At 40.1% G+C, this 17,100-nt stretch overlaps 1 protein-coding gene across 2 annotated transcripts; it reads right to left on the bottom strand.

The window, feature by feature from the left end:
• Positions 1-135: 135 nt before the first annotated feature.
• ivns1abpa (influenza virus NS1A binding protein a) lies at positions 136-13,623 on the bottom strand. 2 transcript variants are annotated; one of them, XM_008415169.2, is made up of 15 exons: positions 13,434-13,623; positions 9,101-9,379; positions 8,763-8,896; positions 8,489-8,658; positions 8,322-8,397; positions 8,061-8,234; positions 7,746-7,871; positions 4,886-4,996; positions 4,339-4,480; positions 4,026-4,250; positions 3,184-3,305; positions 2,815-2,941; positions 2,573-2,704; positions 2,048-2,221; positions 136-1,345 (listed from the first exon to the last, which is right to left on the bottom strand). In XM_008415169.2, the coding sequence occupies exons 3-15, from the start codon at positions 8,871-8,873 to the stop codon at positions 1,083-1,085; spliced, it is 1,953 nt and encodes a 650-aa protein (XP_008413391.1). In that variant the 5' UTR covers positions 8,874-8,896; positions 9,101-9,379; positions 13,434-13,623; the 3' UTR covers positions 136-1,082. The 2 variants fall into 2 exon arrangements, with proteins under 2 accessions (XP_008413391.1, XP_017161845.1); XM_017306356.1 differs by having other exon boundaries at positions 8,763-8,904; positions 9,102-9,379.
• Positions 13,624-17,100: the final 3,477 nt, after the last annotated feature.

The following is a 17,100-nucleotide window of genomic DNA, read 5'->3' as shown; positions in this document are numbered from 1 at the left end:
CCAATCAATGTTTGATTGGATCAACTGTTCGAGATCTCAGGAGAATTTTTAACCAGATGCAACTATAAGCTTTTTTTAATAAAAGAAATGGATCAGTTATTTACCAACAAGAACAAAGCAGACTGAAGACAAAAATTAGATTTATATGATTTATTAATTAAGAAATGTTACAAATGTGAAATTTCTTGCACAAACATTCCTTCCAGAAAAATCTGCCAATGCCTGACACTTTAAAACACAAAAGGATTCTCAGTAAATTGCAGCTCTACATACATCAACTAGTTAAAAATCACATTAAAAAAAAATTGTTAGCAGAAGCATGGTTGTGCGTTTCTGGCATGTGCACAAAAAAGGTCAACTAAATCTGGCACTGGTTAGATTCATGTAAGCTCTCTGCTACTACATCTATGTTACTGGTAAATCAGCAGTGTATAAAAATATAAAAAAGGCCATCATTTTAAGAGTCAAAAAACAATCCAGTTTATTTAAAATGACAGAAAGCTTTGACGGGTATTTAGCAACTCACACTGAGTAAGGCTTCAAACCACTGACCTTTAAATATTTTGGGAAAAATGAGAGACATTTCCACAACAGAAGTTTTCTTAAATAAACTTTATACATTTTCTGAACTCAAATTATTACCACTTCAAACTGGCACCTTTCCAGGTGGTCAAATAGTAAAAACTCATCCAAAAACCCTCCATGCGACTAGCTTCTAAAACTTAAAGAAATGAAAAGCACTAAGTGTAGTAAATGTTGGCATATGACAAAAACAATCCGAGGAAGAAACAAAATATATACAAGACAAAACCAAGATCTATGCAATATGCAAAAACAAAAGAAGGCGTTAACGTTGCTTTGGGCAGCAATATTCCCTCCCCCCTCCCCGACCTGCTAAGATTAAGCCAGTCTTCACTGAAGACTCCTCACCTCAACATCCCCACCCACGTATACCCGTTCATACACGAAAACATCACGAAACACGATTACGTCACTAAGCCTGTTAGTTTGGAAATGAGTGAAGCACTGTGAAACTCCAGAACCCTGTTTGCCCCGTTCTTCCCTCCCCATCTCCTCTCCCTTCACTCAGAGAGGGGAGATGAGGCTTTGGTGCAGTCGTTCCACTCATCCGTTTCGGGGTTGTACACCTCCACCGTACTGAGGAACTCGTTTCCGTCGAAGCCGCCCACGACGTAGATGGTTTCGCCCAGCATGGCCACGCCGGCGTTGCTGCGGGAGGAGATCATGCTGCCGAGCATCCGCCAGTCGTTGCGGGCAGGATCGTACACCTCGACGCAGCGGAGCGCGTGGGAGCCGTCGAAGCCGCCCACGACAAACAGCTTGCCTGCATAGAGGCAAATAAACAATCTGCGCTTTAGTAAGTTTCTTCAAAATGAACAAGTTCAGGAATAGAAACCTGAAGGAAAAAAAAAAAGGGGGGAATGTTCCAAGTATGTCATTGGGACTTTGTCAAATCCCCAACATGGTGGGAGATGGATCATGCTAAGGAGATTTTTTTTTTTAAAATATAAAACAGCATTGATGGGGAAATATGGAGCCCCTAAAAGGACATTTAAGAGAAAAATAAAAAAAATTGTGGTCTGCACAACTTACCATCTCTTGCATAAAAGTTGTTTTTTTTTTTTTTTATTCCAATAATGTCCTTTCAGGGATTCTAAAGGGAATAGAGGAGCAACCAACTTTTGCCTATTTTTCTTGCAAAACAGCTCAAGATCAGAATCAGATTCTAAATTGGATTTAGAGTTGGACTTTGACTAGGCCATTCTAACGTGTGAATTTGCTTGGACCTAAACCATTTAATATGGCCAAGTCCAGAGTCATCGTCCTGCTTCTTGAGCCTTTAAATCAATTTTGACCAAATGTTTTGCCACCACCGTTTTGTTTCCCACCTCACAAAGATCCTCAGAGGAAAGAGGCTGAACACAAATGCACTCCACACCTCCATACGTCTTAACTTCCAATTCGCTTCATTTTACCGTGTYGTCTATGAAATAAAATCTCATTAAAACTCTGTGGTCGGGCTCACCTGCGTGTACGGCCACAGCGGCTCCCCTGCGGGCCACGTTCATGGGGGCCACCAGAGTCCAGGTGTTGTTGTCCGGGTTGTAGCGCTCTACGGTGTTCAGGCAGTTCCACGACTCTGCTCCTCCGATCACGTACATGAAGCCATCCAACTCGCACACTGCGGCCTGGTGTCTCCCTGGAAACAAAATTGCTGCCGTTACCGATGCAGCTTCAGTGCAGAGCCTGCTTTTTTCAGCTGCCTGCATTATCCTATGAAATTTAACACTATGCAGCTTCCTTTTTTTTTTTTTTTTTACCTTTACATTTCCAAATATACCGACACTGGTTACATTTATCTCAGAATGATATATTCAAAGCACGCAAATTGCATTAGTTATGGTAGAATGCTGTTTTTCAAGTATATATGCAAATTCTCCATGCCAACACTGTATCAGGGCTAATGGGTGGGCTTTCAGCGCCCATGATGCCAACACTTGGTGCACTGTATTTGACATATGTACGACTGTGGAACTGAACAGATACATACTGATGTTAAGGGAGGCACAGTTAGACCAGGTTTTCGCCACAGGGTCAAAAACGTCACAGTTCTTCAGGCCCTTCTGCCCGCAGGGGTCCGACCCTCCGACAACATAAAGCTTGTTGTTCAAGGAGCAGACACCTTTGGAGAGGACACAGCGGAGAGTCAGGCTGGCCGGTAAATTGAGTTTAAAATGTTAATGAGGTGTTGTTCTTATGAAAAGGTAATGATCCCCGGTGCAGCGGGCTGACCTGCATTGCAGCGGTTTGTCCTCAGCTCTGGCACCTGAACCCACTCATCAGTTTGTGGATCATACATCTCCCCACTGCTCAGCTCATCAGAATGTCCATTGGAACCCCCGATCACATACAGCTGACCCTGAGGGAGGCGGCCAGGACACAAAACAAGAAATTAACACATTCTGAACAGCAGGGACCAATAAAATGCAGCAGAATAAGGAGCCCAGTTATTTGAACAAGGAGTTGATAAGCACTTTACTGTTTACCTAAGACAAGTGGAACGAGTCCTAACAGGTGCAAGCGCACTCAGTCAATATTCAAAATGCCACTTTATTCTAGACTAAACAATAAAGTGAGATAAGAGCGAGTGGTTAAACCAACCATCAGCACAGCCATCTGGAACCGAGCCCTGGGAGTCCGCATGGGCGCCATGAAGGTCCAGCAGTCCTCACTGGGGTTGTAGCACTCCACAGTCCTCAGACACTCCTCTCTGTTGTAGCCCCCTGCAGGACCACAAAGGACCACCACACTCAATATCTGGGGAAGCATTTTATCTCTCACACACACAAACACACACCCGATGCACTGCAAAAAACACTAAAGCTTGCAAAGTATATTTGGTCTATTTTCTAGTGTGAATATCTTAGTACGCCTGAAATAAGACAAAAACCAACTTTCAAGTAACTTTTCAGCAGGAGGTTGTCAATAATTCCATAATGCAATGAAAAAGTACTAGTTCCACTGATTATTTTACTTATAACATGGGACAATGTCTTGTTTTTATAATCGATAGTTAGGAATTACTAACTGAAAACAAGCTCCCATATCGTACTGAAACGTTGCTTGTAAGTTAGTTTTGTCTTATTCCAAGTTTAGTAAGATTTTTGTACTACAAACTAGACCCAAAATACTTGGGGAAATTTAGTGTTTTTGCACTTATGGACGCAAAAAAAAAAAAAAAAAAGCTAGCTAGCAGGAGTATCAGCAGCTAGGTGCAACCTCCTCGAGTCGCACGGTGCAATAAAGATGTCTACGCGGGACTCAAACTGACCTGTGACTAACATATTTCAGGTCAACCTATTTTTTTCAATGAATTTAAGGCATCTTAAGTGCTTAATTTTAGATATTTGAATTTAAGACTTAAGATATTTTTGCAATCCAGACACCCTGCGAGGTGTGAATAGTTTTAGGAGGCAAATTAACTGGCTAAATTTAAAGCTTACCTGCGGCGATGATTCTCCCGTTCAGGGCTGCGGTACCCAGGCCGGAGCGAGCGTAATGCATGGGAGAGAGTGGGTGCTCTTCCAGTTCCTCTGGCTGGGCCTCAAAACTGAGACTCTTCATCAGGCAGGGCGTTGCCGTCGGAGACGTCTGGGGACTGTTGCGACCGTGCAGGAAGATCACACTCAGCACTCCGTCCAGCACAGCCAGACAAAGATAGTTGCTGTCTAGGGAGACGGAAAGAAAGAAAAAAGTAGTTCATTTAAATTCCACTTCAGGCAACAAACTAACGTACATCAATCGATAAACACTTACTTGTGGTCTTCTCCGAGGCGATGTACTTCCAGTCTCTCCTGGTGGTTGGTTTTTGGACATTGGCTGCTTGGTTGGAGGGCGAGAGGCTTCCTGAAGAGCTGCAGCTCTGCTGTCTCTGGGCACTCTCACGCACTGGTTTCTTCTGCAAGAGCACAACGCAGCTACAGAAGCCGAGCTTGCACCACAGACCTGCCAATGGCCAAAACCGAAAGCTAACAGCATCCCAAACCAACGCTTTGATCTGGCTGGCCAATCTACGGTCATTTTAACAAGCCAAGCACCAACATGTTGCCAAATTTTTAAATCAAGTCTCTGCCAAGTTTACTGGCCAAAAAAAAAAAAAAAAGCAATAGACGCTCTCAGCTGACAGCAGTGGACATATTAAGCCGATTTTTTGGCGTTAAACACACCAAATCTACGCCAAGAACGGGACGAGACGTAGAACAACTAAAGTCAAACACAGGTTACTAAACTAAGCGCTGAACTGCCGAGTTATACTTCAGAGGCTCCCCAATTACAGTGAGGCCATCACCAAGCAGTTGAATACCTGAACAAACTGAAGGTGGTCGTCCTCGCCACCAAACACCTCACTGTGCCCTTCAATCACCAGCCCTCCATCCAACAGCTTATGGTCAGGTGAGTAGTAGAGGGTTTGCACCTGCAAGACAAACAGGAACAATACACCCATGTGGCTGTCTTCATGGCAACAGACTCAGAACCCCAACAACAAGGAGGGGAAGAGGAAAGAGGGAAGTCGGCAGAGCTGCGAACAGGAAGGGAGGGGAAGGACGAACATCTGGATCTTCATTTGAATGGAAAACCTCCTTTAAAAAGACACACAGGCTTCTGCTGATGCACACGCCGGGTTAACTGTGTGAGATCAAGAGGGGGAGCTGCTGAAGGGCTGTCAGTGGGTGGAGCTAGTTAATGTTGACTGCAAGAAGGAACTTGAGGAGAACTGAAACGACTGCATCTGGAAAAATCTTCAAATAGGCGACGCGCGTGTGTGTGTGTCCGTCTTGGCGTTGCGGCTGCTTCTAAAAGCGGTCGTTGAGCTGAAGAAGTTGGTCATTGTGTGGGCAGGCAAATCCAGAGAACAGCATCACATTTAGACCCTGCAGCTCCAGCCAACAAAACAAGCTACAAAAAAAAAAAAAAAAAAGACTACAGCAAGCAACGTTGCTGCAGTCACACAAAGGTTAAAAAATAAAACAACAATTTCAGAACAGAAAAAAAAATAAGTTTGCATTTGACAGTTTGTCTCATCAAGAGAGAGACATGTAAAATTGTAAAATTCCAAGTTTTCAGTCTGAAGGGAATTTTGAGCGGTGAAGGAATTGCACCTATTGCCTGTCTGTTGACCAGAATCAGATGAATTTCAGTTTGACTGGTGAGTCAAATTTGGTATCCAAAAATCTAATTTTACAAGGTCAGTGAATGCACCGTAGCTAAGGGATCAAATCAAACTGCTAAAAAGTTTCAGTTCCAGTCAACTGCTGGAGAGTAAACATGTTTTATATCTACAAGTTTTTGGAATTTGTAGGAAACAGATCTTATACAAAATAGTTGAATTTTCCACAAGTAACAAACCGAGTCTCTCCTTTGCTGGATCCAATTTAAATACCCAATTAAATTAATGATGCATCATCCAGACAAGCTCGTCTTACGTGGAGATAAGATTTACAATCACRTAAACCGCTGACCTGCAGATACCAATTTCAATKAATCAAAATATCACAGAAAGAACTATAATAAAATAAAAATTAACCAATGATTTCTCAAACGAGGCCCAATATAGTGAGCTCTTCGAAAACCTTTAAAAGTAACATTTTCTAGATTAGTGGAGAAAATCACCTTGAGATAAAACTAAAAAGCAAATTTCCTTTAGAGATTACAATTCACCGTTYATCTTATTTTAAGATTCTTTCAAAAATAACAGCTGTTCATATCTTAATTTCTAAGATTATGTAACTTTGCCAATATGCCACCCTCTATTGCAATTGTTCATTTACTGCAACTATTAATAACCCTTAAGAAGGCATTCTCTCATGATTGATTATTAAATATTTATATAGGTGAGGCAATGTCACACATTGTGTGTGAGAAAGGGCAGTCCACATTACGCAGGTCTGCAGTTAAACAAGATTTTAAAATTACATTAGAATTTATCAAAACTGGTGTAAATAGCCTAACAACTTCACACCTAAAAAGTGTTTGTGAATACATAAAGCGCTATACGGTCAGTGTTTGAAAAAAGGTTGTTGAAGCACAAAAATTGTCCCCACTCACTCACTCATTTCTCAAAGCATCTCTAACTGCAAGGGCTTGTAGAAAATTTACACAATTAGGTGCAAAAAAAAAAAGAAAAAAAAAGCACAATAATTTGCTTAAAAAGGAGAAGCTCCAGTATAGCTTTGAAAATGTAGGAGCATTTTTAAATGTCAATGTAGAAAAATGCTCAATTTAAGCCAAAAAAAACAAAAAAAATTGATAAAAATCTGGAAACAAAAACAAAAAAACAAAAGTATYTTTCTGTTGTTCAAAATGGAATCTGCAAGTCAGAGATTTACAAAAATAGAGAACCAGCCAAAGAAGCTGAAGGTGATCCATTTCAAYATATTTACAACGGATACAATGTAGAGTAAATGGTTAATGTAGTGACTGCTTAATGCTTGTGAGTAACATGATCTGGTAAATTGAGGAATGGGATGCAATCTGTATGCATGGAGRGGACAGATGGGGGCACAGTATTGCTTGGCTGCATAGAGGGGATGCTGAGAGGCAGCAGTGGTGCTCCTCTCCTCCCTGTTTTCTTTGACTCATTTACCCTGGTGGCTCAGTCCTGGCTCCTCAGTCTGGTCTCCTGCTGATGATAATAAACCTACAGGGGAAAATCAATGGGGAGGAGTGCCTGTTAGTGCTGGAGCAACAACCTAGAACCTGTTCAGATAGTCAAAAAACAAAACAAAACAAAACAAAAAAAAAAACAGAACAAAACCAGCAGTGAAAAAGCAGAACCAAGGACCAGACCTTTGGGAACCTTTTGAGTTTGTGTTTCAGATGAGACGAGCCCTGTAATATTAACATCGGGTTGTGTGTAAACCAACCACATACTCACAAAAAAAAACAAAAAAAAAAGAAACCCAAAGGAGAAGCAAGAGCAAGCAGCAGCTCTTATTGGCTCACCTCTAATTTGACGTATGGATCAGGAATACAGTTTCATACTCCAAAAACCTCAAATCAGAGGAAAACAAAAGAACAGTCCTGACAAAGGAGCATGACATCGGCATGCCAGTTCTACTTCAATCTCCTTAATGACTTCTTGAAGTCAACAGGAGGAGGAAGGGGAGGGCAAAGTAAGACCAAAAGAACTGGTCAGAGTTGAGGCGGCGTAGTCTGATACTGACCTCTTCCATCAGTCGCTCCAGTTGGTCTCCATTCTCCCACAGGCTACGCTGCACCCAGTTTAGCACCTTCGAGTAGAGTTTGCCRTTGCTGGGCAGGSTCAGGTTGTCTTCAAGCATCACTTCTAACTGTAAAATATAAAAAAMTAAGTTTAATGCAAAGGTAACAGCAGGCCAACAGGTTAATAACTGTGGCCTTTAAATTTATCAGTGGAGAAAAACACAAATATGAAAAAAATATACATTTTCTTCTAGCATTTGCCAACTAATATTCTAAAACACTCAATGTTTTTGCGTTTAGTTAGTTTAAACCATTACCTTTAATCTGGGAAGTTTGAGGAAGTCCTCCTGTTCGGACACGTCCAGCAGATGGTCCTGAATGTAAGCATCCACCTTGCCCAAAAGTCTGCCGTCGCCCATGGAGTTGGCAAAGTTTCGGAAAGAGATGGCGTTCTGGGAATCCACTTTAGACAGCAGGTAGTCACCACAGATCTAAGGAGCAACAGGTTTTAAGATTGCAAAAATAATCAATGTGTACAATACTTCAAATAATTGRTSATGTTTTAAGAAAATGCATACCTGTTTGACTCGCTCCATCTTGAACCTTTTGGCTACAGAGTACACATCCTTAACCAGCTCTCTCTCCGCCTTTAATCTGCAGCAACACAAACCGGATGTGAGGTATTTCATAAAGCAAAGAGCTCTGTGTGCATCAGGCGAACTAAGGAGCAAAAACAGCTACTCACTGGGCAGTGTAGGCATAGTTAAGCAAAACCTCCACAGCTTCAGGGTTCAGGTCCTCAAAAGTGATATGAGAGACTCCATGAGTCTCRATATCGCTGTTAAAGATCTCAAACAAATACGGACTGCAGCACGCCAGGACAGCGCGGTGAGCCATCAGCTCATGACCACACACCTGGAAAAAATGTACCAGAAAGTGTCAGAGTACGCTCTAGTGAAATGGGAAAAAAAATTGTTTTAATGCTCTGCTTTTAAAGGTAAAATAAAGACATTTTGTACCTGCAGTCTAACGTCGCAGAACTGACCACTCTTCCTCAGAGCATTCATTTTGGCCACRGTGGAATCCAGGAAAGTCTCGTCATCAAAGATCAAATAACCGTTTGGAGTCATCTTGGTAAATTTTGATTMAATTCCTGAGAACWAAAATGATGCAAGAAGTTTATCATAAAATAACTGTAGCTAGAAGGCATATTTTCTGCTCAAAGTGCAACATGCTTCCAAGCTGTCCATCTCCATTCATCAATGAATAAYGTCAACYATTACAAAGGAGGATTACAATAAGGTGCTTGTAAGGCGCATTGTGYATSATTTATGCTACGCATTAGTCATAGGYTTACCTAATAGACAATAATCCAAATCCAGGGAAACGCCACAGCTGAGCGTAGAACAGAAACAGGCGAAGCAGACCAAGATCTCAGCAGAACCAAGTCTTCTTCACCCGAGGACAGGGATGGGAAGTCGTCAGAAGAGATGCCAGCCGACTACGAGCTGCGTAACAGGGAGAAGGGGAGCAGCCGCACGGACAAACTATCAGGCTTGAAGCGACTGTAATCAAGTCCTTGAGGTCCCGTTGGCTATAGAGTTGTACTTATTCTCTGTTGGTCATACATTATAACCTAAAAGGGAGAAATAACAAAAAAAGGAAAGCTTAGTCAAGTTGCCCGTTCTTGGCACCAGAGCAATAAAAGCATGAGTCACTTCCATGCAGTTAAAGAAGCAACCCGWGATGGAAGTTCAAATGCGTCTCATCTCTGTCCAGATTCACTCCAAGTTCTCCTTCCAAAAACATATTTTTCCAAACACGCAACAGAGCTGTTAACGCCTCCATGTTGACACAAAAAGATGCATCAAGCTCAGAGATTATTCCTATTCATGAAAATGGATCAAAACTATGAAGTCCCAACCTTTGCTGTCAAGCACATCAACYAACACCATGTGCTGTGGTGCACTTTTTGTTTTTWAAAAATTGCTTTGATGTATAGATGAGGATTCTTCACTTTCCATTGAATTCAAACAATGGAAAGTTTTAAGTTATCTGCAGCACATATTTTAATAATGTTTACCAAATTCAGCTAGGAAACTTGATTAAAAAATAAATAAATAAATAAATAAATAAATAAATAAACACCCTGTGCAGCTGTGTCCATTTGCTTCACACTCCTACCTTAAATCTCTACATCAGCGGTCAACATCCCACCTGTCCAGGAAGAATGTCTTATTTCAACTCATGTCAAGAACTTTGTCATCACTCTGAATTGAGACCTCTCAAATAGTGACAAGCCTGAGGAGCTGGCTCCTCCTAAAATGGGAGTCCCTTCAGTCACCCCCCACCCCTGGCCAAAWAAGGAAAATCCTGGGGTGTGTGTGATATTCCACACCCACTGAGAAGTTGGCGATAAACTKGATTTGTTCAGAAATGCAGAAAAAGTTCACAACGCCTAAAGCAAAACACTAAAAACAGTCAGAAAGAGTTCATTGGCACTTCAGGAATTCAAATCTAACTTTGTGCTCKGCAGTGTTGCATCTAAAAGAAATCCGAGGCTTCCCCCAATCAGAAGGCCTAATCGCAGTTGTACCAAMAAGACCKTAATTCTAGAAATTAACACCATTCTAATCCGATGAGTGACCATGTCTACCAACTGCATATTGCATTTTATTGGACAAAATCTGCCAAATGTTTTACTGTCAACCAACWGTGAAAAAAAATGGACAAGAAAAACCTGAACAACTACATTGTCGGCCATCAAATCTACACAAACCGTGAAGTTTTCCTGAAACTATTTAGTTATACAACAGGAATATGAYTCATACTAATTTTWWWAAAAAATTGCTAATGTAATATAATTATTGCTACAACTGATGTCATGCATAACAATWGTTGATTTAAAGKTTATATATATATAATCCTCCATTGTGTTTTTAACAGAYTTTTTGTGCACTCRCACATGAAATATTTAATAGTTGTCTGCTTTTCCAAAAACACTAAGAATTATTCCTTACCCTTTAAGACTTCCTCTACAGCCCTTTCCTGGCTGAGTTACACAATGTCCTTTCAAGATGAGAAGCTGCATGCTCTCTSTAAGCTGCTTAATAACCACCATCACACTGACCCTCTGATGTCTTGAACATAAAAACYCCATAGGAATACCATAAAAACATTCACAAAAAATAGTTTTTATGGCATATATTCACAGAAGAGAGAGAGAGAAAAAAAAAGAAAAAACAAGGAAGTGCAACATGCAGGCTAGTCTTGAATAATTTATGTGTTCGGAGAAATCCCTGTATATAATTAACATCTGTGTAAGAAAAAGWGCAAAGGAAATAAATGAATAATCYAAGACAGTTTTTCAGTGACCTACTAAACTCATGACCATGTCGCACAGCGTAGGTCTAATTTTGTAAAGCCATAAGAACAAATTCCAACTTAAACCAAATAGGCAAAATGTAATAAGTAACTACCCATGTAGCTTGATAGACTGCAAAACAAACAGACCAATATCACTGTTACACAAAGAAACATTTGATCAGTAACAGAAAAACTTAAGTCTCCTGTAAAGGTCAATAAATTAATTGTTTAACAATTTAAGAGTAAATCAGAGCTTTTCCCACCCAAAGATGTCAAGTTATTTAATTTACTCACTTTATACTTTAAGCGGTGCAAAAAAGAAAAATAAACTCTCTTTATCCATCTTTCTGCCGTCACATCTGCCATGTGACAGCAGAAAGAAATCGGAAGAGCTGAATCAGCAGTTTACACACTCTAATCGGAAATCAGCTACAAAACATCTGATTGGTTATCCCAGAAAAAGCAGAAGCCATGGAGAATGCTACATATAGTCTTTTATATTCCAGCACACTGCATGCATTCATTCGGTCCGATTGTGCATGGATGGACCATTGACCCACTTCCAAGTTGTTATGCAACATCTGGCAGAAGATTCCTGGTGGAGGCTCAAGTGTTCAACTCCTCCACATTGCTAGGTCCACCACAATAACTCATACAGTCTTGTTTTCATTTTACTGAAAGGAGCCCTGGCAGCCATGCCACACCCCCAACGCTCTACATGGTTCTTTTAACACGTAGCTTCCACTTCAGTCACAGTATTGGCCATTTTACTCTGAAAGCTTTGCCAATTGAAAGATAATGCCYAAGTAAGTAATGCGATTGTTGATTACAACCACCAAGTGCACACAAAATTCATAAGCAGAGCTACAGTGATGAGAGGAAAAATCCATTGAGGGGGAAAAAAGAACAGAACAAGCAGATGGAAAAAGAAGAAGGGAAAAAAACAGCAGATCAGTGCTATAAAGAGCGAGGCTCTGTTGATCGGTTTGTTACAGACGGGAGGTCTGATTGTATTTTCCCTCTCTCCAATTATTCCATCTGATTAAACAAGCACAAAAGTGCAGGTCTGACGCTAAACAATCAATGCTTGTTAGACACTCCCCCTGGTGGCGAAGTGGAGTATTGGGGAATATTCCCCCCACATTCACGGAGTGGAAATTTACCAGTTGAATTTTAACATAAACTATCTATATGCAACGACGACTGTAAACAGGACAGGCGCTTTACGTGTTTTAAAAATAAATGTAGTATACCAGACTGAAATTTTATAAGATTTTTGGAATAATAAAAATATGAAACGAGACATGTGACGGAAACACCCCGCCCCCCACCCTATACAAAAAAAAAAAAAAAAAAAACCAATACAACTTTCAACACAGCGCTTATTGTAATGATTTGATTTATTTATTTTATCTACTCTGAATCAGTTTAGGAGATTATTAAGTTCATAGACATTTTTTTCTATCATCCATCAATTCGGAACAACCACGTGGTTTTAATTTTCAAAACCATTAATAGCTGAATACCACTGCATTAGGCCATGATTTACGAATATGAAATGTAAGAGATGATGAAAGGAACTGTGTGCACAATGTTTATGACTAAGAAGCACAAAAAAAGAGAAGAAAAAAAACGACACAATATGGCACTAAAAGCACCATCCCCCCCCCCTGAGGGCACGGCGTCTCATGTTCTTCTGTTAGAGGCAACGTACAGACACAGCCTGCAACAGCAGGGCCCTGATGGATGGCTGCGAGCCAGAAGTCATTTACTGTGCTCGCCATCGGAATCTGGGTCAGGAACGGGGAGCCCCCTTAAGTATCCGATTAGGCTGACTCGACTTTGGCACACATTCCAAACGTAGACGATTCTAATAATTGTCCTAACGAGCCAACTGAAGAAAGGGGCAGCTAGCAACCAAAGGGGATGAGGTCCTGAAGCAAGGCAGATGTTAGCTCTCCAACTGCACAACCTGCTGCTTACTTACAGTTTAGGATGGGGGAGCCGTGTGACAGCCACGGCGGCGTGAGTCATTAAATTCAACTATCAGCAGCGGATCTTCGCGGACTGTTCGTGTGTTCAGTCATTAAAGCGGAAAGAGGCGGTTCGTGCGACATTTCCGCGCCTCTTTAACATTCGCGCTATTTAGCTTCCTTTGTTACATCTCAACCAGGGACTATAAACGACCAATCACCGCCAACTCAATAGCTAATATGTAAGAAGACAAAGGTTTAACGGTTCTCAACGTGCCAACCCCTAACGACTTAACAGACAAATAAACGTTCGTTCACAAATGAGAAAGAGGAAAAGGAGAAAAACCTTACCTGAGGCGTTTGACAACAAGCGATATTAGGCATATTTAATGCGAATTCAGAGTTTGTTGGTTCGGTTTAAGGAGGAGACGCAACGCGACTTCACTCAAGGCTTGTAGCGTGATTAACAGATGTCTATTCTGTCACTGCGGAACAAGTACGTCCACTCACTCAGTCCAGGATGGAATGGCTGGCGAGGAGAATGCGCGCTCCCGAAAAATGACCTACGCTGCTTGCAACGTCATTAGTGGGCGGTGCTACAAGCTTTTTAACGCCCAAGTGAGTATGGAAGGCTATTAAAACATTTAATCAATTCGCGTGCGTATTAGAAATATATCACCACTTAAAATTGGTAGCAGAAAGCTGTTCACAGATAATTGGGGGAACGTGGTCTAATGGTTCAGAGCAAGATCAATAGCGTTAGATAATGAATTCATTTTGACTTTAATTAAATGCGCTATGGGTGTCAAATTTAAAGCGTTTCCAGGTGTCATTAAATAGCAATCTTGCTTGCCGTAAAAACGGGGACGATCTGTAGGAAAGGCCATGTTAGTGGTTCGACCGACGTGGACCATTTACTAAAGGGCTCTAAGGAGGAATACGTTTGATGTCCAGAATTTTTTAAACGAAGAAATACATTCTACATAATACATAAGAAAGAATCAACAGAGCCTAAATGATATGAAAATGATCCCTAATCACATTACATAGTAATCACAAAACACCACAAGAACAAAACAATCACTGCTGAAAATCCTCAACCACAAAATGGTCAAGAATTTAAAATAAGCAGTTTGTAATATGAAATTAACAATAATAATAATAATAATAATAATAATAATAATAATAATAATAATAATAATAATAATAAAAACAAATAAAGTGAAATTGACCTCTTGTCACATTTTGCATTGATAACTATTCCATTCAGACGTTGTACTATTTAAACCCTACTGCAAAATCCAGAGTAGACATGTTAAACGCCTGGTAAATGAAAGGATCACTTTTGTTTCACTCTTACTGTTTTACTCCCCATTTGCCTTAATGTGTGAGCTCTGACTCATGGCATCTAACTGAACAATCACCTTTGCATGGGTCATCTCATGTCCATTAAGAGGGAACATCCGGGCCAAATCTTCCCTGCAGAAGCACACACGTCACTGGACTCATTCATATGCCTTGACTGAAAAGAGCTTAGTCCTACCAAAGGTCGTCATTAATTAGATTAGACAGCAAGGCCTCCTGTTATAACAAAGGTGTCAGTCAGAGTTTCAAAGACTAATTGTGATGCTTCACACCTTTATGTAAACCCATGGAAGAGTAAGTGATTGTCTTTACAAAAGCATTGTATATGCTCAAATTTCACTTTATAAGCTTTAGTGTGTAGATTATTCTAACACATGTCTCCATTCATGAAACAATGACAAAAACTGACTGGTTGCCAAGGAGGACATACATCAAATTTCACCTTTTATGAGTGAAGACCAGGTCCTTCTATGCACAAACATCTCAGAGGACCAATCATTAAAAAGGTTACAATACATTTGTTGATTTTATGTAAACCATTTGAACTAATCTAGCACATGCCCACTTCCAGATAGCTCTGAGTAGCTTTCCTTAGATTACAAAACACACTGTGTTGTAAATACAACCACAACTCCAAGCCTTTCTCAGGACACCATTTGGTGCTCAATGAAAGGTTTGTCTTCACAAATGGTCTTTGGGGTCTTTTACTATCAGCATTCCCCTGATGGTCTGCAGAGATGAATAAGATCCGTTGGCAGGCGCTCAGGCTATTTTCTCAACAAAGTGGCCAGATACTCAGACACAATCCTTGCAATTACTGCTTATGGAGTACAGCCAACACAGTCTGCTTTCTTCTTTAGTTCTGTACTGATTTGGTTTACAAATAGAAGTAGTAAAAGGGGTAGTGACTCTCCCATACGTCATAGGAAAGAAGCTGAGTTGTTTTTATTAGCCATTGTAAAATGCAAAAGTCTGTAAGGAATTTTGCACAATAATTACAGAGATGTGAAAAATACAAATGATAAAGTGAATGATTAAATCTGACAAAAAACAAACAAAATAGATAGACTGAAGTTTGTAATTGTAAAGTGACATATTGGGAAAAAGTTCAAGAGGCACGAGTTGTTTCGCAAGGCATTGCATTTCATGCATCAACACATAAATCGAAAAGAAGGACACATGTTTGGTCATGTTTCTCTGTGAATRATCAGTTCTTCACAAAAAAATTCCCATTTTCTGCATCCAGGCAGCATTTTAGCAGTATGCTTGACCTGCTCTAGAAACCAACACAAATATCAGTACAGAAATAGTCAACAAAAATCTACACACACCCATTTAAATCTACAGCTCTCTGAAATCAATGAAATATAAAAAATCACAGTTGCTCCTGGACGTGTCTTGATTTTCATGCCTTTCAAGCTTAGAATGGCTCTAAAACCTAAAGTGAGTGTGGTGTAAGTGTTTGGCCTCCATCTTTTTGCATGCAAAAACATCACAGCTCTTGTTTTGCTGAGTCATCTTATGGGCTCTAGCGCCCCTCATTCTTTATAGAGTTGCTCAGTGAAGCTGCAGAAATGTTTCCTGACAAGGACACTATAAATATTTTAGGAATTCAGGCACATGCCCACAGCTGCTGAGAAAAGGAGGCTACATACAAGATGGATGTTAAAGGACATGAATCTGCAAACACAAAGATTTTTATACCCTACTTTTCTCTAAATTCCCTGTGCCATTTTGGTAGTCTCTTAAAACTGTCATGGCCCTTATAAAGGTATTTAAATGTTTAATTTCAATGTTTACCACTTTTCCACTATGTACCACATAATCTTATCACCAAGCCATAGCAGACACAAACCATAAAATTGACATCACCAAACATCCGAGAGACTCAGTGAAAGCTCAATGGCAAGATTTGTTTTCATGTTGAGGCTTGTTTTTATAGCACCATGTGAGGTGATGTCACACAATCTTCATGTCTAGAATCACCAGACCTCACTGAAGGATAAAGATATTTTCCAAAGAAGTCTAGCATGAAAGGGTCGCTCGTGCTACCATGATTTTTTTATCATTTCACATATCTCTTTTGTTGTCATTTCCTTTAAAAAGACTTAGTATACAGCAACTAAAACAAATATGTTGTTTAAAAAAAAAGTCTAATTTATTTTGTATTGCTGAAGTCTCACTGCATTGCAAATAAAGTGCTTGTTAAAATTACAGGCAGTGTAGCTTTAACTGCAAATACAAATGAACCAATTATTACGGAAGAGGATTAGGGCCACTGGAAAAAAAAAACAGTTCTGACTTTAATCTCAGAATTCTGACTTTAATCTCAGATTTCTGAGTTTTATTTTTTTTCCAGTGGCCCTAATCCTCTTCCGTAAATAATGTTGAATTACAATGGCTATTGGTAATTTCACATATGGAAAACCATGTACTTTTACAGTTATTGTTCTTTTTAGATCAGACTTATTTTAGATACAAAAACGGAGCTAGCTACGAATGCTTTTGCTCTACCACAGGGATATGTTTTGCACAGTATTATTTTTCTGCCATTTTGATGTGGTGTTAGGAAAATAAATTTAAAATATGCCAGTTTTAAAACTTAACCACATGTACAATATTATATAAAATTAACAGCGTTTTAAAATAAGAA

This window comes from Poecilia reticulata, linkage group LG8 (genome assembly GCF_000633615.1).
Source record: "Poecilia reticulata strain Guanapo linkage group LG8, Guppy_female_1.0+MT, whole genome shotgun sequence".
Lineage (NCBI taxonomy): Eukaryota > Metazoa > Chordata > Actinopteri > Cyprinodontiformes > Poeciliidae > Poecilia > Poecilia reticulata.
The sequence above is the reverse complement of the archived record's forward strand: the minus strand, read 5'-3'. Positions and strand labels throughout refer to the sequence as shown.